This window comes from Pelobates fuscus, chromosome 11 (assembly GCF_036172605.1).
Source record: "Pelobates fuscus isolate aPelFus1 chromosome 11, aPelFus1.pri, whole genome shotgun sequence".
Taxonomy (NCBI): domain Eukaryota; kingdom Metazoa; phylum Chordata; class Amphibia; order Anura; family Pelobatidae; genus Pelobates; species Pelobates fuscus.
This window is the reverse complement of record NC_086327.1, coordinates 111,086,566-111,111,567: the sequence shown is the minus strand read 5'-3', so window position 1 is coordinate 111,111,567 and position 25,002 is coordinate 111,086,566. Positions and strand designations below refer to the sequence as shown.

The 25,002-nt window shown below is 38.4% G+C and overlaps 1 protein-coding gene across 6 annotated transcripts in view; it reads right to left on the bottom strand.

Moving 5' to 3' along the window:
• PLCH2 (phospholipase C eta 2) overlaps positions 1-25,002 on the bottom strand; it is a 555,068-nt gene that overhangs the window by 109,842 nt on the left and 420,224 nt on the right. For all 6 annotated transcript variants that reach the window (XM_063436484.1, XM_063436487.1, XM_063436486.1 and 3 more), the window contains 4 exons: positions 19,442-19,612; positions 12,469-12,562; positions 8,232-8,435; positions 7,632-7,752 (listed from right to left, as the gene is read on the bottom strand). In XM_063436484.1, coding sequence (XP_063292554.1) covers positions 7,632-7,752; positions 8,232-8,435; positions 12,469-12,562; positions 19,442-19,612 — 590 coding nt within the window. The remainder of the gene's footprint in view (positions 1-7,631; positions 7,753-8,231; positions 8,436-12,468; positions 12,563-19,441; positions 19,613-25,002) is intronic.

Genomic DNA, 25,002 nt, shown 5'->3' with positions numbered 1-25,002 from the left:
AATGTACCAGCTACTTGGAGATTGTTGCAAAGTAATATCCACATAAATGCCAGGGCCCAATGTTTCTCAGCAGAAAATTGCTCAGACCATAGCATGGCCTTTTTTTTTTTAACCTGCCTTCTTCCCATTGTGCATCCTGCTGCCATCTCTTCTATATGTAAATGATGCCGACCAGGCCTTCCACCTGATCTAAAAGCAAACATGATCAGACCAGGCAACCACCTTGCTCTATGGTCCAGTTCTGATGCTTGCGTACCCATTGAAGGCAATTTGAAGGTGGACAGGGGTCATAATGGGCAATCTGAGGCTATGCAGCCCTATATGCAGCAAACCGCAATGCATTGTGTGTTTTGACACCTTTCTGTCATGGCCAGTATTAAGCGTTTCAGCACTTGGACCAGAGTTCTGATTGGACCAGAGTGACTAGCCTTCACTCCCCATGTGCATCAATGAGCCTTGACCGTCTATGACCATGACTCTGGTTCACCGGTTGTCATTCCTTGTACCACTTTTGGTAGGTAATGACCACTTCACCGGGTACCACTCCATAAAACTTGCCGTTTTAGAGATTTTCTGACAGCCATCTAGCCATCACCATTTGGCCCTTGTCAAAGTCACTCAGATCTTTCCACTTGCCCATTTGTCCTGCTTCCAACAGCTGAAATTCAAGAACTAACTGTTCATTTGCTGCCCAATATATCCCACCCCTTGACAGGTGCCATCGTAACAATATAATCAATGTTATTCACTCAACCTGTCAGTGGTTTTAATGTTGTGGCTGATGAGTGTAGATGCAAAATATATCTAGTATTAATTATGCTGTGAGGCTGCAGCCCACAAACCTCTCTGAACTAGTGGTGCAGGGGGGGGGGGGGGGGGGGCAAATGCCTCCCAACCTCCCTTGGCAGCCTTACCCTGACAGCAAGTCAACCAGACTTGAATATTTGCAAAGCTTTGTGGAAACCTTTAGATACAAGAAATATGCTCCCTCTACCCTGTCTCTGTCATCTCACAAGTGAGTTTAGCAAACTGTTATATAATGTTTGATCAGATCTGGACATTTATAAAGTCTGTATCACAACAATTTTACTTGATTATATTTGTACATTAACCATTGGGAGATGCTTAAAAATTATTTAGATTTACAAGAAAGTGCAGTAGAAAACGTGCATTAGCATGCTCGGAATCACATCTGTGGAAGTGCAAAGTCCTTCGGAGTCAGCTGGCTAATCAAAGCAAATAAAAGAGCAGATGGATGTATTAAAGAAAACTAAATTGGTACTCTATACTTCTTATACTCATAACACATATCAAACCATTAACATAATAAATAATTAAATCAGTATATAGAGCAAGTGTTCATTCAAGGACCACTAACGTCACCCAGGTCATTTCATCTCCATTAAGTGGTCTGGGTGCAGTTATCTTGTAGGTTTAACCCTGCAATGTAAAACATTGTATATTTTTTTAGAAACTGCACTTGTTTACATTGCAGGGTTAAACACACCTTCATACGGACTATCACTGGAAGAGCTAAGTAGCCCCATCGAAAAGCATTGAATCAAATTGATGCGTGATAGTCAAACATTGCCATGCTTCCTCTGTGACATCGCAGGAGGAAAAGAGGTAAGCAGTCTTGGGGTAACCCCGGCACTGCAAAAAGGTAAGTAAATCATGTATTTTATTATTTTCATGCCGAATGGCAGGAAAGGGGGGACCACCAGACCTAGGGACGGGACCACTAATATATTAGGAATACACAGTCGGGATTGTGTTTAATGAATGGGGAGAGAGAAAGATTATTGAAGCATTTAAAACATTGATGTAATACTTGCTTTTAGATACAATGAATGTTCTTTGATTCAGAAAAAAAGAAGAAGAAAAAAAAAAAAAAAAAGATAGATAGAAAATCATGTTCCTCTTGCCATAGCTCAATACAAGGACAGAGTGGCATTTTAAAGGATGTTCATATCTTATTCTATTGATTGTAAGCTGCTTTTCTTGATAAGAGCAAAAAAGCTTGGTGAACAAATTGGCAGAGAGAGGTTTACTGAGTTGAGTAATTGGCTCATAGATTCTTTTCAGTATGGGGATACAATGCCTACGATTAGGCTTACAAACAAGTATAACAGAGGGGTTTGTTCACTAAACAGTGAATCGTGACTAATGGAAGAAAACGGACAAAATTTAAGCCAACATGGTAGTGAAGAAAAGGCTTTTATGTCCCTCTGAGCTAATTTGTTTAACACTACAGTATCAGGAATGCTGTGTTTATATTCCTAACACTAGAAAATCTTTTTGAGCTCCCATCTCTTTATAAGCTGGGAGGAAGTGACTGGCTCTCACTTCCTCGTAACATCCAATATTACCCGGCCCAGGCCAATACCCATCACGTGGTGTTAAGTGAGTGTGCCACACCCTCAGCATGCATGCAGCCCCGGTGAAGTGGCACCGCCTGCACCGGCGAGAGTTCCGCCGCTACGCTACATGGTTACTTTAAATATATAAAACTCATTTTATGACCTAGCAGTCTTTGAAATAAATAGTATTTTTAACCTTAACATTTACTGGTCATTTTGTCAGAACAATGTAAAGATTAAATGTATAACTATCTGAAGGTGATCTGGACATCTAGACATTATAGGTAACAAGGCCACTTTAAATAGTCTCCTATAAAAACTCGTCCCCTGTGGTGAGGCGCTGATGTTTGAATGTGGTGGTTAGAAGGGACCCTAACTAGGTAACTAGGCACAGTCTACCAATAACAAGCAAAAATAAAGTGCTCTCACGGCTCCTGCAGGGAGACAAAATGGGCGGACGCCATGCTGACTGATGCAATGTGTTTCAAAGTGTTTTTTACCTGCAGAGATACATTGCTGTTACCATGTTCCGAGTGCAAACTAGAAATAATATTACTTTAAAAAAAAAAAATCATTCAAATTAGCAGCTAAATCATCCCTAATGTGAGATATTAAGATATTACAGAACAAACGGCTAAAATGAAACATTCAGGCATACTTATAGCAATATGTTTGCATGTTAATGAAAGTATCTGTGCAGAAAAGAATAAATGTGAAGGGAATATATAAAAATTAAAATCACTACAATTATTAATCAATACATTATGTTTACTTATATTGTGCATGTCCACCATGCACGTCAGTAAACCAGGCATTTTATATTTACTGGCCGCTATGCTCACATCAACTTAACATAGAACTAGGGGATTATGGGAACATCATTTATTCTTATGTCTAAAGGTGGAAGAAATTAGATTTTAGGGGAAAAAAACATGAGAATTCACAAAACTGAATGGCTATTGTGTAACAACAAAACTACTGGTTTTATAATTTTCTTTCACTTCTTGCAATTACTAGCATAATTACTTTAAATATAAGATTTAGGTTATTGTTTTTTTTTGTTTGCATTTTAGAAGATAAATCTAAAGACAAAAATATTAACATCTGCCCACTTTTTAAAATTATTTTTCTTTTTTAAGACTACCATTTTAAAAGGTATTGCCAGGGCAAAAAGGCATTATGTAACAGCATGACCTTTCATTCTAAATTAACTTCCAGCATTTAAACCCTTCTCCAATTTATCACAACGTGTAACGGGAATGTTGACCTTGTTGAGTGCCGTAAAGGGCACAGCTGTAGAAGTGGATAATAATCTAGAGATGGATGGGCACACCTCAAAAATTTGCAGCTTGCTTTCTTCGTTCACCGATTCTAATCCAAATAGTATGGTGTTTTCAGATTTTATCCAATTTAAAGGGACACTACAATCACCAAAACAACTTTAGCGTTATGAAGCAGTTTTAGTTTATAGATCATGCCCTGTGGTCTCATTGCTCAATTCTCTGCCATTCAGGAGTTAAATCACTGTTGATGCAGCCCTAGTCACACACCTACCTGCATGTGACTTGCACAGCCTTCCTAAAAACACTTCCTGTAAAGTCTAATGTCTAAAATGTTTAAACTTCCTTTATTGCACATTCTGCTTAATTTAGAATTTCATATCTTCTGCACGGTTGATAGCTTGCTAGACCATGCAAGAGTCTCCTGCGTGTGATTTAAGTTCAATTTACAGAGCAGGAGATACAATTATGAATATGTAAGTGAACATCTGACCCGGGACGGTCATTCTTGCCTTTTTTGGGCCTCACCTGAGATATAGCTAATACCCCTCTAGACACAGTCAGTACAAGGTCCAAGTCTAGTAGTCGTTTTAACTTAGGGAGAACTAAAGTAAATGCATTAAAGAAAAAACTGAAAATATGAGAACTCTTAGAATGGGCAAAAGCTCAGAGAAACCACACTAGCTCAGGGCCGGACTGGGAATGAAAAGCAGCCCTGGAAAAAAATTCCATACCAGCCCCGTAATGCATCGCGCCAGCATAGTGCGCAGATATGGAAGCGGGAAAAAAACTGAAAACTAGCACTCAAACATGAAAGAAATCGTTTGTGCATGGAGGGGTGCTGTGTGCGTGAAGGGGTGCTGTGTGCGTAAAGAGGTGCTGTGTGCGTAAAGAGGTGCTGTGTGCGTAAAGAGGTGCTGTGTGCGTAAAGAGGTGCTGTGTGCGTAAAGAGGTGCTGTGTGCGTAAAGAGGTGCTGTGTGCGTAAAGAGGTGCTGTGTGCGTAAAGAGGTGCTGTGTGCGTAAAGAGGTGCTGTGTGCGTAAAGAGGTGCTGTGTGCGTAAAGAGGTGCTGTGTGCGTAAAGAGGTGCTGTGTGCGTAAAGAGGTGCTGTGTGCGTAAAGAGGTGCTGTGTGCGTAAAGGTGCTGTGTGCGTAAAGAGGTGCTGTGTGCGTAAAGAGGTGCTGTGTGCGTAAAGAGGTGCTGTGTGCGTAAAGAGGTGCTGTGTGCGTAAAGAGGTGCTGTGTGCGTAAAGAGGTGCTGTGTGCGTAAAGAGGTGCTGTGTGCGTAAAGAGGTGCTGTGTGCGTAAAGAGGTGCTGTGTGCGTAAAGAGGTGCTGTGTGCGTAAAGAGGTGCTGTGTGCGTAAAGAGGTGATGTGTGCGTAAAGAGGTGCTGTGTGCGTAAAGAGGTGCTGTGTGCGTAAAGAGGTGCTGTGTGCGTAAAGAGGTGCTGTGTGCGTAAAGAGGTGCTGTGTGCGTAAAGAGGTGCTGTGTGCATAAAGAGGTGCTGTGTGCATAAAGAGGTGCTGTGTGCATAAAGAGGTGCTGTGTGCATAAAGAGGTGCTGTGTGCATAAAGAGGTGCTGTGTGCCTGAAGGGGTGCTGTGTGCCTGAAGGGGTGCTGTGTGCCTGAAGGGGTGCTGTGTGCGTGAAGGGGTGCTGTGTGCGTGAAGGGGTGCTGTGTGCATGAAGGGGTGATTTTTATGTGTGGAGGGGTTCTGCGTGCATGAAGGAGTTCTGTGTGCGTGAAGGTGTGAAGGTGTTCTGTGTGTGTGTGGGGGGGGTTCTGTGTGTGTGGAGGGGTGCTGTTGGTGGGGGGGAGGAGTGTAGTGTGTGTATGGGGGGGTTATAGCATTGATATATTTATATAAAAAAAAAACTTTTTTTAATCCCCTTTACCTTTGGTCAGGGCCCAGGGGAGAGGGGGAACTTTTCAATCCCAAACTGCTATGTTTCACTGAGGGTTAATCCAGCTTCCGCGATTCTAAGACACTGAACGTCTATAGGAAAGCATTGAGTAATGCCGTGCATGCACATTCGGAGCTGAGCGGCGGAGGGATCCCCAGCGCCAAGGGAGTCCGGCGCTGGAGAAAGGTAAGTGCTGAAGACACACACACACTCTCACGAACAGACGCATACACACTAGCTAACAGACACACACACATTTACTGACAGAGACACACTCACTTACAAAACATACACTCTCACTGACAAACACACACTCACTAACAGACATCAAACAGACTCACTAACACAAACACACTCAGTAACAGACTCACTGACACTCACTAGCAGACACACACTCACTGACACTAACACTAACACTCACAGTAACACCAACACACACACACACTAACACTCACAGTAACACTAACACACACACACACTAACACTCACAGTAACACCAACACACACACACACTAACACTCACAGTAACACTAACACACACACACACTAACACTCACAGTAACACTAACACACACACACACACTAACACTCACAGTAACACTAACACACACACACACACACACACACTAACATTTTTTTTTAATTTAATCCCCCCAGCCTCCTTACCTTTTGGAGTGCTGAGGGGATTCCCTGGGGTCCAGTGGTGCTGCTGGGCTCCAGGGGGGCCGGTCACCCGGCGGGCAGGCCGGCTGGCCGTTGCACGAGGGAGCACTATCCCCTGAGTGCTTCCTCTTCAGCTCCCTTGCGCGCCGCGTACTGATATCGACGCTGGAAGATGACGTCATATCCGGTATCATTGCGGTGCGCGAGGGAGCTGAAGAGGAAGCACTCAGGGGAGAGTGCTCCCTCGCGCACCGGCCATCCTGCCTGCCCGCCGGGTGTAAGCAGGGCCAGCCTCGGGGGGCCCCCCAGGAGAAGAGGCTGGCCCAGTGCCACTGCCCCTACCCGGTCTGCCAGCCCGGCCACGCTACATTCTGTGACCGGCAGGAGGGGAGCGCATCCCCTCCTGCCGGTCACCCTGTAATTGCGGCCCGGGCTGGTGCACACTAGGCGGCCGCGCACCGGCCACCTAGTGTGCCGGCCCACCGGGAAATTTCCCGGTGTCCCGGTGGGCCAGTCCGGCCCTGCACTAGCTTGCCCCTTTTGTTAAATAACCACTCAGGTCAAGGTTTTTGCTCACTTTTGCAATCCCTGAGAGAACCTATACCATTACACATCAGACTGATCCCACCTATCAGGGAAGTCCAGATTCAAAATGCTGACAAGTTCCCTCTGACAGCACTGTTATAGTTACAACAGATTTACCAAATGTCCAAAAGTGGTTACAATGGGAAAAGCTAAGGAAGGAGAAAAGAAAAAAAGTATTGAAAGATGTAGACTATTTTTGATTATTTAGGATTATTATTGTGCATCACCAGTTGAAAAGAAAACCAGCATTTGTGCACATAGCATCTTGGAAATAAGACGGCATAGATTACCCTAGAGCAGGCATAGGCAACCTTCGGCACTCCAGATGTTTTGGACTACACTTCCCATGATGCTTTGCCAACACTATGGGTGTGAGAGCATTATGGGGGATGTAGTCCACAATATCTGGGGTGCCGAAGGTTGCCTGCCCCTGCCTTAGAGAATACTTCTTACACCAGTAAATGAGTCAGTTATGTTTAAAGGAAAATGTTATATATGAATGTATATTTATGTTTGAGTACTGAAAATTGATCAAATAGCAGATGGTCAAATTATAATATTTTAATATACCGATATACACATGTCAAAATTAATGGTAAATAACAGCATAACTAATTTGTTGTCATGTAGCCAAAGAACAAAAAATAAAACAATCAAAATAATGTGTTTCACAAAAAATATTTACATATACCTCCCTGTGTAAACGATAATTTAAGTTACTTGCATTCATAATATTGCTTTCAGAGCCATATATATATATATATATATATTTAATACAAATATACGCAAACATACTCTACAGGTAGGAATGTTAGGTAGGTAGAAGAAACACACTTACTCATTTTTGATGAATGCATATTTGTTAATTGTTTCTATAACATCCTTGAAGAGGATCTTAGAAGTTAAAGTATAGCCATGGTGGACAATTGGCTCTCCATCTGGACCATCCCAACAGTCAACTAAAGAAAAAAAAGTTAGAAAAGTATTATGAGGTATCAACATTCATCACTATAAGGCAGTTAATTCTTATGTTTTCGTAGATGATGTAATGAAAGTTTTGCCTATGTTTTATTGTAGAAGCTTTATTGATTTGTCATTAAATATAAAGTACAATGTTGGATACATTTAGAACCCCGGATATATGTGAACTACATTCTACATTCTCGGTGATACTAAGCTAGACATTCGACTGAGTGAGCAGCATGAGATATGTAATCAATAAACACCTATAGTCCTGTTGGGTTTAGAACAACAGTTGCTAAATGTTTAGTTTTTTTTTTTTATTGTATTTTTTTATTCCTTATTGAGAACAATTTTGTTAACTTAATTAAACATAAAGAGAAAGGATTTAGATACAAAAGGCAAGCATTTTACAACCAAAAACATTGGAAATGACAAGAAAAAAAAACATATAACTTTTACAACTGTACACTCTTACCCTCCACGCAACGGCAGCCGGCCTGCAAGACCCATGCATACATATCCACTCGGGACTGAGACATCAGCTGATCGCCCATTAGGTATGTGTTATGAGACGAGGCAATGTAATAGTTGCTCAGTGGCAAGGTCATCTCTTGGTTGACTTGATGATGCTCCGGATTAAAAATATCTCCTGCCGGACTCCGCATGTAGTTGGTGAAACCTGCGGGTAATGAATCACAACTTTAAACATGGTTCAATATCCGTCATCTCTGTGCTTTATTATTCCAAAAGGATCCTTCTGTGATTCATGCATAAACTTTTCACAGATGACAAAATGATTCATTCCCTCAAGAAATGTACTCGCTGTGGGAAAACCTTATCCTTGAGTTATACAAGTCAACACGAAGCCTCGTTTCACGTCAACTCCAGACCTCAATGTAAGCGTTATGCATTTCACAAACCCATTTAAAGTGGGCTTGTCATCGACACAGTCCAACAGTTACATGTATTGATCAGATTTACTGTCTCTTAAACTTTAGTTTTTAGTAGACTTGCACACAAATCCCATTCAGCTGTGCTGATCTGGACATCTAGACATTATAGTTAACAAGGCAATTAACAGGAATCAATTTCTGGATGAACCAGTTGATTAGCTTGTGATTTGCCAAACCAAATCTATTCATTCGTACATTTACTAACAGGCATTTGAGTCATTCGGTGCAGCTGGACAGAATTTGTGCACTTATCTAGTTTTTAGATATTGTAACTTGTTTAAAAGGGTCAAAAGGTTTTCGGTGCAGAACAATGTTTTATCTATTATCAGCTCTAAATATGACTTGTATCTATGGGTTTTGATTTTAAAAAGAAAATGCTGCAGCTATAAGACAGCCCCAGAGCGGTTCATCTGGTAGCAGTAACGCTCAGTTCCAGATGCATGTGTTAATTTTGTACAGGCTGCGCCTGCAGCATGCGCTTGTCGCACTCACAACATGGACTAATCTCACTGTCCTCCATGGACAGTGGCATATAACACAACGCAGTTCACAAAATAGTAAACTAAGGTGTGTGTAAATGGACAGTAGCCATAGTGTAGCATGGCATCGATCAGTCTATAAAGCGGTCCCACTCATCCTATGTGAAAACTGGAGCAGCTACTGGGTGATAAACTCCTTATAACATAAAGCCCTGCTTCCAGTAAGGTTAAAAAAGTAGATAAATGTCAGAAAACAAATAACCCCAATCTTGGCACAATCTGTAAATGTGAATGTTACTCTCATTGGCATCGAGACAGACAGTTTTCGACACAATTCCCTTTCACACTCGTGGGTATGAATTCTAAACTGTAATTTTAAAATATAGGCTTTAATGAACCCTCTTAAAATGTTCTAATCGATGGATAAAACCACAATACCAAATCCACAAAGTTTTCTGTATACATAAGGTATATAGATCACACAACTCAAGGAAAGAATATAAATAACGAAAAGATTACACAGTGGTTGATATGCCAAAGCAGGTTTAAAATAAAAATATATATTATAATTAACAAGTGATACTCACCATGTCTTGCATTTTAGATACGACGATATATCTAGTCTACACTACGCTCACAACCTGGTTTGCTCAGTATACTTCGTCTTTGCATGTTTAAACTATACATCTTCCTTTCTACTGTGGCTAAATGATCTATGTAGACATGTCTACTCAGCATGACATTTTATCTTATTTGAAAAATAAGCCCGTTTTATCAGGGAGTTGTTCCTACTGTACCTCGGACAATCTTGCATGTGTCATAACCCCAGTTTCTAATGTTTCTGTATTGTACCTCGGACAATCTTGCATGTGTCATAACCCCAGTTTCTAATGTTTCTGTATTGTACAACTCATTTGCCTCAATGAAAGACATACTGACCAAAATAAATAAATAGATTTTATTTTTATTTTAAAAAAAAATCTAAAATTTTCTAAATTTTCTAGCACTATTAATCCACAGCCTATTTAACTGCACACATTGCAGTTATCAGCAAACAACTACCCTTGGAATACAGTTGTTCCAATACCAAGGTATCTTTAAATATCTGGAAGAACAGACACTAGAGGCCAATATCTCTGGCTATTCCAAAGCAATATCTCCAGGATTGACAAGAAAAACAGTCAAGGGTTCAGATTGGGAGATACGAAGGGTGCCAATACACACCCCCTCCGCTCCGTGCCAGGTAATCTATATTAACGCCTCTGGTCCCTGAGCCAATGTTAATTAAGATTATTCAAAACAAATGTACTACCATGCAGTATGGCAGTAAAAAATGTAATTCACTAATAAAACGACCCATTGGTTTTAAAATAATTGAAGAGAAGCTTTTATAGGGTTTATCATCCATCTAAACCATGTTAGCCTTGTAACAAGTCCGTGATCGAGTCCCGTACAATCTGTAATAATTGTGTGACAATGGAATAAATTGGTTCTAACATCGGAATTTGGAGTTTGTCCCAATGATTGAATAGGCTTTATTTTCATTTTGTTACTGCATTTTCAAAACAATTATGCAAACCATTAAAATGGACTTCTCACACAAAAGCAAACAGTTTAACATGAATCAGTAATGCTCTAAATACATTATGCAGTGTGAATGTGTGCAATTAACAATTCTGTTTTATGGAAAGTCTAGTACTTGCTTTGGTTGCTTAATCAATGCTTAATCAATAAAAAGGCACGGGGTTGTAACTTGCAGATTAGCTTGTGATTAGACATTAAGGTGCAGTTTTATTTTATTTAGGTTTACATGTGTATAGATAGTAAATAGTTATTCACTAAAGTGTGAATTTAAGGTGTAAATTAAAATTTTAGCCAAACTAGCAAATGTGAAAACATCAATGACTTGAATTTTTTTTTCTGATTTGGCTACGGTAGAATAAAATGCAACATTTATTTAGAATTCTCAAAAGATTCACAGTTTAGTGAACAACCAGACTAGTGTTTTTATTATCTTGAATGTGGTGGAATTCAACTATGTGTGAACATGTACCAGCCTAGTGAACTGGAATGAATCCAGATATAAAGGAACAAACAGGTATTCCTAAAGCTATAGTGCCCTAGTACCTACTTAGATAACTGCCCGCCCTCCCTCCCCCCCCCCCCCCCCAAATACCCAATAAAGTTAAGTAATTTATTTTCCATTATTTCTGCCCTAAGCAAAAATACAGGTTGCAGACCACTTCGTGTAATTATTTCCCTTAAGTTGTCCCCTTTTCAAATTCTCCCCTTTTCCCTATTTTGCAGGTTCCCAATGTCTCCCCTCTAAATCATAGGATTTTTGTTATCCAAACTGTTCCCTTCTCTCTGCTATTCCCAGTTTTCACTAGGATGTTCTACTGTCTCTTCATCATTCTCCTTTACCTACCATCAGTGAAGGCATGTCCATCCATAGGGGCAGGTTGGGCAGTGACTCCCCCGAAGTTTTTGTTGTTAATAAAATAAATTAGAAATAAATCAAATCTGTTGGCATTTTAGGATTACGGATAAGTGTGTGTTAGAAATAACACCTGTCTACCAAGATTATATGCGCTTGGTCATCTGTCGGTCTGACAGGGGAGCATGTAGTCTAAATCTCCATCAGGACCATATTACCAACAGGCTGCGGAGTGATGGGTGGAATACCTTAGGTAAGCCCTCTGATTCATGGAAAAAAAACACCTCTGGATCTGAGGGAGTGTAGACAGTGATCTGCACCTAGTAGAGGAGCAGACTACACGCAACCTCACAAAAAACAAAACAAAAAAACAAACGCAGTGCAGAAACAATTCAGGGATACGTTTTGATCTTCTCACAGACTGGTAGAGCTATAAATTGCAACTTGTTAACTGATGCTTTGTGACAATTCCTTATTTGCCTTATGGTTGCCAGCCCTGCTTGATTTGCCTCTGCTTAGACCCCTCTGTACTCTCTTTTGTTCCAAGCTCGGGGTGGCCTGACACAATCCTATTAATCATCGGATTACTAGTGCCCATCCATGGGCTCAACATGAGTTAAGGGTGGTGATTCAGTAACACCAACACAATCCAATATGAAATTACATTAAGTAGTAGGTCAAATGCATCCTATAGTCAGAATGACCCTTATCCCCACAAGGAAGAGAAATTCAAGTGTTTTGTCACAACTCTGGAATTCAAAGGGTTAATATAGCCAAACACACTAGCTCGTATACATGTACCTAAAAAAACACAAAGAAACATAATATGTCCTCTTTACGTACCATCAATCCCAAGGACTCCTTCCTTCTTGTTTTCTGGACAAGGCTCAAATTTAGCAACAATATCCAGGCAGTATTCTTTTGTCACATTCGTCATCTACAGTAAAGACAAAAGAAATAAAAAATGAGATAATCCGATTTCAAAAGCCTGTACCATTGTCCTTTATCAGACCCAGCAATCCAATTTCCTAAACTAATGCTGGAGGGCTTGTAATCACCCGATAGGATTCCTGGGTCTGTCACTCAGTGTCAAGTACAATAGCAAACAGCAGGCTTTAGCACTCATTGATAGCTGATGATCACAGTCGATAAATGGCTCAGGCTAATTTGGATTTTGGAGGTCATAGCGTTTGTTAGGTATTAAGTCCATTGGGTGTCTGTCGGATAAGAGCACTCAAGTGCTGAAGTCCTGGGGTGTATTTTAAAAGAGGATTAAGGAATTCACAAACACGCAACCTTGAGGTTGAAATGGAACAGAGGTACATTTTCTGTCCATTTAAACTACAGGGAGATCAAGAGCAGAATTTTAAGGTCAGAGAATTGTCAACATTTCAAGTTCTTAAAGAAGGGCACATGCAAACAAAAACAAAAGAGTGCGAGTTTGATGTTTCATAGTGTGAATTCCTAGTACAAGTTGTTGATATAGTTTGTTAGAGCAATATAATTATAGCTGCTGACAACACAGTACAATGGAATAATCTACTTACTACTACTACTTAAAACAAATTTTCTTGTGCTGTGATCCCACCAAAGTAAAAAATTGAGATGAGATCAGGTTGGTTTCAACATGGATAGCAATCGTTGTACATGTAAACTGCCTTGCTTCATATACCCTAGTTGTCAGTCACTTTTTAGAATACATTTACAATTTGGCATTAATCTGAATACATATATTTCTGTATGTTCAGAGATTTAGATTATACACACACATATACATATATAATTAAACACACAATTAAAGAAATAGCCAAGTTAACTCATGGATTCAGAGATTCTTATTCCAAAACTGAACATTTCTGCTTCAGCCTTTTAAAGGGACATTATAAGCACCACAACCACTTTTTAAAATGGTTATAGTGCAAGAAATCCACTGGCGTTGGCTCATGACGTGTTAAACTATTTTTGAATAGTTTAAGGCTGATCGAGGATTGTCGCAGGCTGCGGCCTGGCTCCCACTAGAGATACAACCCATGACAGTGGTTGCAGGCTATAATATACCGAGACTCGTCAACTGACTCGCTCCGACAAGCATTGCCATCCATCACTGTATGGGCTATTGTGAAAGAATCAGCATAAGCTTATTCAATGATATCCTGTTGGAAAAGAGTTTAACGGTAAAGGGTGAGCTGATGCCAGGGTCACCATTCACCATAATCATTTACTTTACTTTAATGGGATAAAGTGGTGATGGTGCCTAGAGTGTCCATTTAGACAAGATAACACTATTCAGACATTGTAACGTGACTCCTAAAGAATTTAGGCCAGCATTGGCCCTGTCTATTTATATTTAGCAGTTATAACAGAAGAACTGATAATTGTAATAGCATACACCAGCCTATGGTGTAAAAGGAAACTAAAACATGTTCAATATTAGTGTTATGGTAGCCAAAGGTGACATTTTAATATCATAGGATAATGTTTTAGTGCAATAACCCATAGCACCAAGTAAAAAACTAAACTTGCTTAAAAAGGAAAAAAAAAATACAATTATGCACATTTTAAAGAACAAAAAAAAATATCTGCTTTAAAATGGAAATGTGCTTTCTCATAAGATTTACTTAGAAATGTATATCTAAGGTGTGCAACAAACTCTTGTAACTAGCTACATTAATAAATGCTCACATAAGCCATTTACAAAACAGATGCTTATAAAATCAATGTGATCCATACGATGAGTAAACCAAAATAAAGGAATGTAATACAAACAGCCCACTATACACATTGCCTTAAATGCATGTGTCTCCTTTTTATTAGAATTTGGAATGTTGATTAGAATATAAAAGTCATTAAAATAGTTAATGGAGACGTATGAAAAGCTTGTCAATATCCCACAGGCGTCCATTTACAAGTGATTGCACTCTTTACAAATGCTCATTAAATTTTGTTGACTTCAGTTTATGACCGTGCTCTTAATGATAAAATAATGTAATGCTTTTTCCATCAGCAATAAGGGCAGTTGTAAGTCTTGCACATAAATATTTAAATTTACCCAGAATCCTTTGGCTTCCAGAATGGTTTACGTTTATTAGAGAGGCTCTTGAGAAATTATAGCACATGAACGGCTCTTTTTACTTATTAACTTCCGTCTACACAAACATGAATAATAGAGGCCAAATTTGTAGGGATAAATATAGTTCTGAGTATATAATTCGTTTTCAAAACGAGTCCTTGTTTACCCATTGATTGGTCGATACATGTTTTAGCGTTTGTGCTGCAAAACACATTATGATGCAATTATTAATTTCAAAGAAGCATGAAAAGGTTGTGAGATCATTGCTACGCACACAACACACTTCTGTCTCTGAACTGTGATGAGCTGAACTTTCTTTTCTCTCTCATTGGTTAATTATGTACACCCCTTATTACTTAATCATACACACCCCGTATTGCCTAATAATGCACAGCTCTTCTAGTCTCTAACTTTCTGTTAGTAAAATTAACAGAGCTATCATAAATTGGATCTAATAAACTTAACAGAGTTTTAATAAATACTTATCCAGCTTACTACCGGAGTTTTTTGTTCCCCAAGCTCTTGAGCAGGGACTCCGGTCGGACAAAACCAGAAGTCCACGGCATAAGGGGAACATAGTGATCATTAAGAAAAGCTCCAACAAACCAGCATTACAAAACTCAGTGTTTTCTCAATTCATTCGTATAGGGGTGTTAAAATTTGCGCTCTGCCTTGGCTAATCTTGTAGGGGTCAGCTAACATTTCTGACATGCCAAAATGGAGCAACCCTTGCACCAAATTAAGGTTAAGAGAAATAAACACAAAAGCTTGGATATTCATAGTGATCAAACAATATACAAAATGCAATGAAAGTAATAAAGCAAAGGATAAGGAGGGCAGAATACGTGTTCACCAGTGTCACTGACCGAAAGGCAGAGAAGGTTCATGGCCCTTACTGGAACTTTTTATGGGGGTTGGGACCTCAACCGTTGGTGCTCTGCCTTTTTACAAACTGCTGGATTTTGCGAATATACAAGGGGAGCCACCTTCCTCTTTCGTGGGGAGTTTAATGTTGGTGTATTGGCTATTTGCTAGCATCTCTAAAGCACCAAGTATCTCAGCAAGCTATATCAGAGAGTTTCATTTGGCAGATTGGATATGGGGCAATGATGGACACCTCATTAATGTCTTTCAAGAACATTCATCATAGTAGAGGGGCAATTGAGCGAGTTGGTGATAGTCTCATAACTTTTATCAATGTTGTGTGTAATGTTCTACTGGCAACACAGTCACGTTACTTGGAATGTCTAAATGGGCTTGAATGACCCAAGCAGGTGGAAAGCAGCCTCTAGAGTGGATGCCTTAACGTAGCGAGATGAAAGGAGTAAGCAGGTATCTAGTGAAATATGGTAAAGCATCTGAAGTCACCACTTCCAGTACTTTCAATGTAGACATTAGTCCATTGTTGGCTATGCCCAATTACTATTTTAGATTACAGCTCTGCTTGAGCAGTATGAGGCTGTGAGATCAGGCCTTCCAAGAACTGAATGCAGGCTTTCATGGTTTGTTTCGGAATACTGTTCCACATGATTCACTTTATCATCCAACTTGCATATCTCGTTGAAGATCTCCATTTGGTTGTTGTGGACTATCTGATTGAATATTCTGGAGTAAACCTTTAATGTTGCGATTTGCGAATGAAAAAGTCCATTCTTCAATTGGGGAGTTTTGATGTCAACCACCTTGACCCGATAACAGGTCTGGTAAGCCAGAGCCATAATCATCACAGCCAAGATGAAGACATTACTTGCATGAGTAGAGGTCTGCAAAATTGGTCTAGCAGTATGCTGGAGCAGTAAATTATGAATATTGTGTTATCCAAGTCTGACAATTTATTTTATGTATTTTTTTTTTATCTCCAACACATATCTTGTGTGAATAGAAGGTTTTTATAGTACGGACCTCTGGTTCTGCATCTATTAAGTTCAGCTGTTTGTTTAACCTCCCACCCTGGTTTAATGTTTCATTTAATGTAATATGTGTGATATGTGAAGTGGTGATGGTTCCTTTAGAAGTAAAGACCATTGGAGATAATTTATGGAGTAAAAAATGTGGACCCTATAGAGGGGCACTTGGGAGATGTGTAATTTAACATTGTATTTATTGCCATATCACTGCTTAAAAACTGTACAGCAGTCTGACTCCAAATTGTATTTCTGGAAACTAAATTTAAATAATAAAAAAGTAATATAAAATGAAATTATGTTTGTTCTCTGTACAGTCCACTTTCGTTTGTATGCATAACCACACCAGTTATTTTCATAGATTTATGCCTATCGAAGTGTGAGTTTAATTTTCGGAAAAGAGCAATTATGAAGCAAACAACGTTCCTTCCCATATTAAAAGAAGATTCTAATGACTTTTATTCCCCCCCGCCATTGTGCAAGGATAGTCATGCGTATATCACTTTGATTAATGTGGCTTTCCATTTAGTGTTGTCCCAAATCTCAAACCCAATCATCTCTGATTCATCTTTCGGTCTTCTCCTTCGTATTTAGGCAATGTCCCCAATGAAGGAGAACTTGCTATTCCCTGCCCCTCATTACTGCTACTTTTGCAACATTTTTGAACTGTATTCTAATTTGGAATGTTTTTATGATTTGTTTCTGTAATATATATCATTACTTCCACGCCATAATCATAATTTTTCTTCTTGATATTTATGCATTAAACACCATAATTGTCATTTCTCAGTATTTATGGCATAATTAGTTCTATTTAAAAAAAAAAAAATCATACATTTCCATAATGAAAAAGTGGAAATTTGAAAACTTGGGAATACACTTTCAGATCCTCAGTCTGATCACACAGGTGCATCCATGCATTATATGGTTGTGGGCAAGGAGACAAGAAAAAGTTAACTATTTATTTATTTTTTTAAATAAAAAAAGTGTCCTTTCAGCAAAAAAAATTATTATTTCTTCAGAACACAAAATTGTGCTCACGTCATGAGGGAGAGAATTTACATTTAACATCCACTTCATAAACAAACCGTGCAAAGATTAAATTTAATGTTTGAATAGTAAACTCACAAATCCAGGTTCCCCACAGAGAAGATTCAATCAAATTCTAAGCAGAGCCTTTTGCAGACCAGCTGTGATTAAAAACGCTCTTCTGCCAACTACAATGGGTAGATGTCTGCTGGGAACATTTTGGCAACGTTTGGACAGTTCTAAAAAAATTATTTAGGTGGATCTTGCAGGTATATGCTCATATGTACACCCATTCATAAATATTTATATCTATTGGGATAGGCAGGCTTAGTAAGGAAATTCAATCCATTAGATTTATTGGTGGAAATCAGCAAAATATGGGCTACCAGAGTCCCCAATCTCTCCCTTCCCTGCCCACTCAATATTTTTCTACAGAACATAGCTCAATACACAACAAAACCTGTAAACCTGTGCCAAGTCCTTGCTTCCCAAAACTACATTCCACCCTTCTGATATAAGTTATCATACTTTTTCATTTTAGCCATTGTAAAAAAAAAAAAAAAAGTACTGCTCAAGACATTACTGACTTGACAGATTTTTTCATATTTCGTATTTTTAGAAGTAGAGTGTTTTTTTAATTTAATTTTTAAACAAGAATATTGTAGTCCTTAACCCCTTAAGGACACATGACATGTGTGACATGTCATGATTCCCTTTTATTCCAGAAGTTTGGTCCTTAAAGGGTTAAAGGAGCACTATAGGGTCAGGAACACAAACATGTATTCCTGACCCTATATGGTTAAAACCACCATCTATCCACCCTGAGCCCCTCATGTCTCCCTAAATATAGAAATCTTACTTGTATTCAAGTCTGGAGCTGCTGGATCTGTCTCTGTTTCCTTTAGACCTGCCCACTGCCTGCTGACATCAGCAGAAGTTGTAGCCTGATCCAATCACAATGCGTCCCCATAGGATTGGCTGAGACTGACAAAGAGGCAGATCAGGGGCAGAGCCAGCATGATTCAAACACAGCTCTGGCCAATCAGCATCTCCTCATAGAGATACATTGAATCAATGAATCTCTACGAGGAAAGTTCAGTGTCTGCATACAGAGGGAGGAGACACTGAATGTTTGGATGTATTTTAGGCAGCCATGACCCAGAAAGGATCTTTAACAGCCATCTGAGCAGTGGCCAGTGAAGTTATCACTAGGCTGTAATGTCAACACTGCATGTTCTCTGAAAAGACAGTGTTTACAGCAAAAAGCCTGAAGGTAATGATTCTACTCACCAGAACAAATTCAATAAGCTGTAGTTGTTCTGGTGACTATAGTGTCCCTTTAAATTGTCGCCTTTGATAAAAAAAAATAAAAATAAACTTGTTGTTGTATTCCGTAGCAAGGGGAAACAAATATTAAGCTCAACAAGAAGAAACATAAAGTACCTGCATTTTTTTTTATATCCAAAACAATGAAACTGGTCCCTCTGACAATAATATCACTTCTCAACCCTTTCCAATACCCTCCACCCAACCATGTGATGAGGTTACAACTTCCAATAAGACAGATACTACAACTATCTGAACAAGCCATCGTACCAGCCTTAAGAAAAAAAAAATCAGTAAAATGTATTGTCACTGTACCTCTAAGTGAATCTGGTCATTCTCAACATACATCATGTCTGCATTCCTTTTAAAAGGCACAGTCATTTATTTTCACATTATTAAGATCACTTTTAATATAACACAATAGCTAGGGCCACCATTTCCCTCCAATATTAATATATATATATGTAAGTAAATCACAAAAAGGTACCTTTTGTTCAACCTCGAGAAATCGCTTTAAGTCGTCGGGATCCAGATGGTCCTTGTGGTTGCTGTATGTAAGCATAAGCAGATACAGGTCTCTTCGCGTAGACATCATCTTGTAAAAGGCACAGAACTCGTCAAAGCCTAGGGTTCCCTGGTTATCATCAGTATCCGCTTCCTACAAAGTAGTAACAACATAGTTTTTTTTACCTTAACGCCTTGGAGAGATGTATTTAAGTTTCACAGTATAGCAATTAAAAACTCTCCATCTTAGTGTTGTCCATAACAAAAAGCTAAAACAAACAAAGTATGATGATGATAAAAACACTACATACCGTCATGGGAAAAAGAAAGTACCCCCTCTTTGAATTCTACGGTTTGACATGTCAAGGCATAATAACACGCATATGTTCCTTAGCAAGTCTTAAAATTATGTAAATACAACCTCAGATGAGCAACAATAATTGACACGTGTCATAGAAACATAGAATATAACTGGTAAAAAAAAAAAAAAAAAAAAGGAGGGGTTGCTATAATAATTTCTCCATTGGTTAAGTTTGAATATATCCATCATGTGGATGACGATCTGGGGAGATATCGGATTTTAATTTGTAAAATCAATGATATTGTATTCACCTTAGTAAGTTTATATGCTCCTTCGGATCGCCCAATTACTTTTTTGGAATCTACAATGTAAATAGTGAAACAATATTCCAAAGGGACTTTGGTTTTAGCTGGAGATATGAATTGTATAGCTTGTTCGGAGTTAGATAGAAAGAGCTCTTTTAATAACAAAATCAATAAGAGATCTGACACACACTAAGGCTCTCGCAAACTCTTTACTTGGATGTAATTTATATGATATATGGCGGACTCAGCATCCTGAAGAAAGAGATTTTACTTTTTATTCAAATCCCCATGACTCATATTCGTGAATCAACTTTTTCTTTATGAAAGCTACATCTTCAGATCTTTAGATGTGTCGACTCGAAAATAGGGAATATAAGTTGGTCAGATCACGCCCCTGTATTTATCGCTTTAAAAAATAATCCATTCTATAAGAGCCGCTTTAAATGGAGGTTGAAGGATTTTATATTAGCTTCTGAGTCTAGTAAAGAACATGTATTATTGAAGGTTGTGGAATCCTTTCTCCAGGAAAACGATAACAATGCGGTCTCGGATTGTACTCTATGGTTTTCGATTAAATGTTTTCTTAGGGGCTACTTGATTAAACAGGTAATATATTTGAAACGAAAGCAGGGTAAACCACTAGCTCATCTTTATATTTTTTTCTTGCCGGTCTTGAGAGCACAAACAAGCTGTACCCTTCTCCTGATACTTTTAGAGAAATAACAACAATTCAACAAGAGATTAGGGAAAAAAAAAAAAGATAAAAACTAATTACACCTTAACACTTCTTAAACAAAGATGGTACTATTCAAATAATAGAGCTGGCAGAGCTTTCACAAACAAACTAAAAGCTCAAGATCAAATAAATATAATTAAACAGATTACATATGAGGGTGCAGCTTGTTTCTCTCCTCTGCATATCGTAGATATTCTTTTAGAGCATACTATGAATCCCTATATAATTTACCTGAACCGAATAAAAGCGACTTGAATATGGAAAATGTTTTAAAACCCCTAGACCTTCCAGTGTTATCAAATGAAAAAAAGGAATATACTTAATAAACCTTTTACTCAAGCAGAGAACGCCAATGTAATTGCAAATACAAGAGGGGTAAAGCGCCGGGTCCGGACAGCTTCACCACTATGTTCTACCAGACTTTGCAGCCTGGGATTACTCCCTTGTTGGAGCGTCTGTATGGCACCATAGGTAGATCGAATGGATTTCCCCTAGAAATGCTTGAAGCTACTAGATCACCTATTTTAAAAACAGGAAAATATCCGACTAGGGTAACCAAATACAGACCAATCTTGTTAATCGATTTAGATATAAAAAATATATTCTAAGATATTGGCACAAAGATTGAACCTGGTTATTCTAGATGTAATACATCCGGACCAGGATGGTTTAAAAGGTAGGTATGACCCGCAGAGACATTAATATTACAGAGGAGTTCCAACTTAAGAAAACTCCATCTATAATTATGGCCTTAGATGCCGAAAAGGCGTTTGATAGAGTAAACTGTAGATTCTTGGCTCAGACTCTGTGTGTTTGGACTCAGGGGCCTGTTTGCTAAACGGACTATGGCGCTATACACACTTCCTAGTGCAAGGAATACTGGTCCATTTTTCACCTCTATGAACTTTAATATTCTAAATGGTACCTGTCAGGGATGCCCGTTGCCACCCTTCTGTGTGTTATTACAGTAGAGACATTGGCAGCCCTTCTGAGAAAGACATCGTCAATTAAAGGAATGATGATAGGTCAACAAGACCATTTGGTTTCCCTTTATGCTGACAATGTACATTTAACATTATCATCTCCTGTATCTTCTTTTATCGAAGTTCTAAAGATACTACAGACTTTTAGTCTGTTTTCTAACTATAAACTCAATTTTTTTAAAACTCAAATGTCGTCTTTTTATGTTTCTAATTCTAATTTTCAAATTCTAAATGAAAGCTATGAAACGTTGGACTGGTTCAAAAAAGAGAGGTACAATATGTAGGAATTAAACTTTGTTCATACTAAGGCTACACTTTATAAAAACTATTCAAAGCCGATTATAGATCTCAAAGAGACAATAAGTAGATGGAAGGGCCTAGAGATTTCTTGGCTCGATCCCTATATCACCCAATATAATAAAAGAAATGGAAATTCTATTATCTACATATGTTTGGGGAGCTAAGAAGCTAAGAGTCCCTGAGCCTATACTTAAAAGGAAAATAGACTCAGGAGGACTTGATTTACAAAAAAAATCATTAAATGTGTATGCTTTCCCATTTATTCATAATAAATATTAAAAGAGATGAAGATTTGGGATGATACCATTTAGAAAAAAGTAAATGTGGAAGAACTGATCCTTACCCATTTCTTTGGTTAGATTACAAACTTTTCAGACAACTAAAAATTCAGAACAAAACTCTGACCAGATTGATGAGCTGGCTCTTTCAATTTAGAAAGAGGTTCGAAAACAGACAAACATAAAATGTTATCACTACAGCTAGTCCTCATTCAGTTCTATCTTTGTAGATCAAAAATGTGGACGTTTCGCACTGGCAATCTTACCATTTAAACAAAGATATCAGACTTCTACAATGTTGACTTGATAAATTATTTTTCCAACTTGCAAGAGAGACATTGTCTTTCTCCTAGATAAATATTTAAATATATGAGGATAAAGTATTTTCTTACTCCAGACCTGCCTAGATATCCAGGTATAATAGAGATACCCTTCATAATATACAACTTAATTAAAAAACAATCACTACAATTGGTAAAATTATGGATGAGAAGATAATTTTAAATAAACCTAAAGCTAGGTTGAACTGGGAGAGAGATTGTGCCTTTACTGTCCCATTAGAGATTTGGAACAGTTCATGGCGACTCACGCGAGCCTCCATGCACTGTGTCAGTCTACATGAGCAATATTTCAAGTTAATACAAAGATGGTATATGTCTCCCACACGACTTGTAAGATTTTGTCCTAATTCACAAAATTATTGCTGGCGCTGCCAAAACCACCTGCGTACAAAAATTCATATAATGTGGGAATGTCCAAGTCTGGTTTCTATTAAAAGACATTGAGAGATACAGTTGACAGGTCTCTTTTCATTAACACATATTTTAACACCACAAGCATTTTTATTTCATATTGATTTACCGGTCACAGGCAGACATAATAAATATGTATGCATGAATATCCTTGCAGCAACAAAAATGTGCTTAGCTAGACATTGGAGAAGTATCTCTATTCCATCATGGACTGAAAGAAAAACTTAAATAAGTTTTCAGAGAGAGGCAGAGCATTTTTTTTTTTTTCGATAAAGAGTACAAAACATACAATACAATTTGGAATCCCTGGATTCAGTATTACAGAACGTATTACCCTGTGAATTGACTTAACCTCATGAACATCCCCTTCCCCTCCCCCCCCCCGCCCCTTGAAGGTCACCTATAATACCCTTCCACCTAATTAACTACAAGTGGACAATACATTTTTGACTATATAATGATGAAATCATCTTTCTTTTCTTGTCCCTTCAGACTAATCTAGAATCCGTCTGAATGTATGTTATATGTTGTTAGTTATGAATATTCTTTGCTGTATGATTTCTTAAATATATATTGGAACATCTTACTGATGAATATTTGAATATATATATATATATATATATATATATATATATATATATATATATATATATATATATATATATATATATAAAATCCTCGGCACACTTCCTTAATGATTCTCCAGCCTTGGTGCTACCAGCGTATGAGTGGTACACTCGTAGGGCTTTTTCAAAGATGAAATTTATTTTCTTAGTATAACATGCGCTTCGCCACACATGCGCACATACTTCAGAGGGCGGCATTCATGCCACCCTCTGAAGTCCTGAGCGCACTAACGCGCATGCGCGCGGTGTGCGCGGCCTGAGCTGACTGACAGCTCAGCTCGTGGTATTTGCCCGCCCCCTCTCCTCACTGACAGGCTGGAGAGAGAAGGCGCGCACACAGTGCCTTCTCTCTCCTGCACACGTCAGACGTATCTTAATACGTCTGACATGTACAGGGCCTTTTTAGGGCCCTACATGATAGGAAGTCCCTTTGGCGGCCGTATGAGTGACGGCCACTGGAGGTATTCCTATCAATCAATGTAAACACTGTATTTTCTCTGAAAATACAGTGTTTACATTAGATTGCCTGCAGGGAGCTATAGATCTCACCTGAACAAATACATTAAGCTGTAGTTGTTCAGGTGACTATAGTGTCCCTTTAATACGCAAACATAAAGCAGGTCACTGTTAAGTACACAAACATACAACAGGTCACTGCTTACTAGATGAGATGGTGAGTAAAATGGTATATTTTCCCATTACATATATATATATATATATATATATATATATATATATATGTATTTTTATATCTTAAAAAAATGAATAAATATGAAATAAAAATGAATATGAATAAATAAGTCATTCGACCCATCTATTCTGCCCAATTTTCGTAATACTTTCATTAGTCTCTTATATCTAGGATAGTCTTAGGTCTGGCCCACGCATGCTTAAACTCCCTCACTGTTAACCTCTACTACTTCCGCTGGGAGGTTATACTATGCATCCACTACCCTCTCAGTAAAGCAATACTTCCTGATATTATATATAAACCTTTGCCCCTCTAATTTAAGATACTCTTGTTGTGGTAGTTTTCCTTCTTTTAAATATACTATCCTGCTTTACGGTGTTAATTTCCTGCAATGGAATTTAAATAGATTTAAAAGTTTCATATGCCCTCTGAAATGGGGTTGAAAATCTCATCACATCCTAAATTAAGAATGTATTTTAGCCCCAAAAAGGTAAGACCTCTACAAAGACTGTAATAAAAAAAAAAAACAATGTTCTAGCTTTAGTTAGCGACAATCTTAGCATACATGGCAT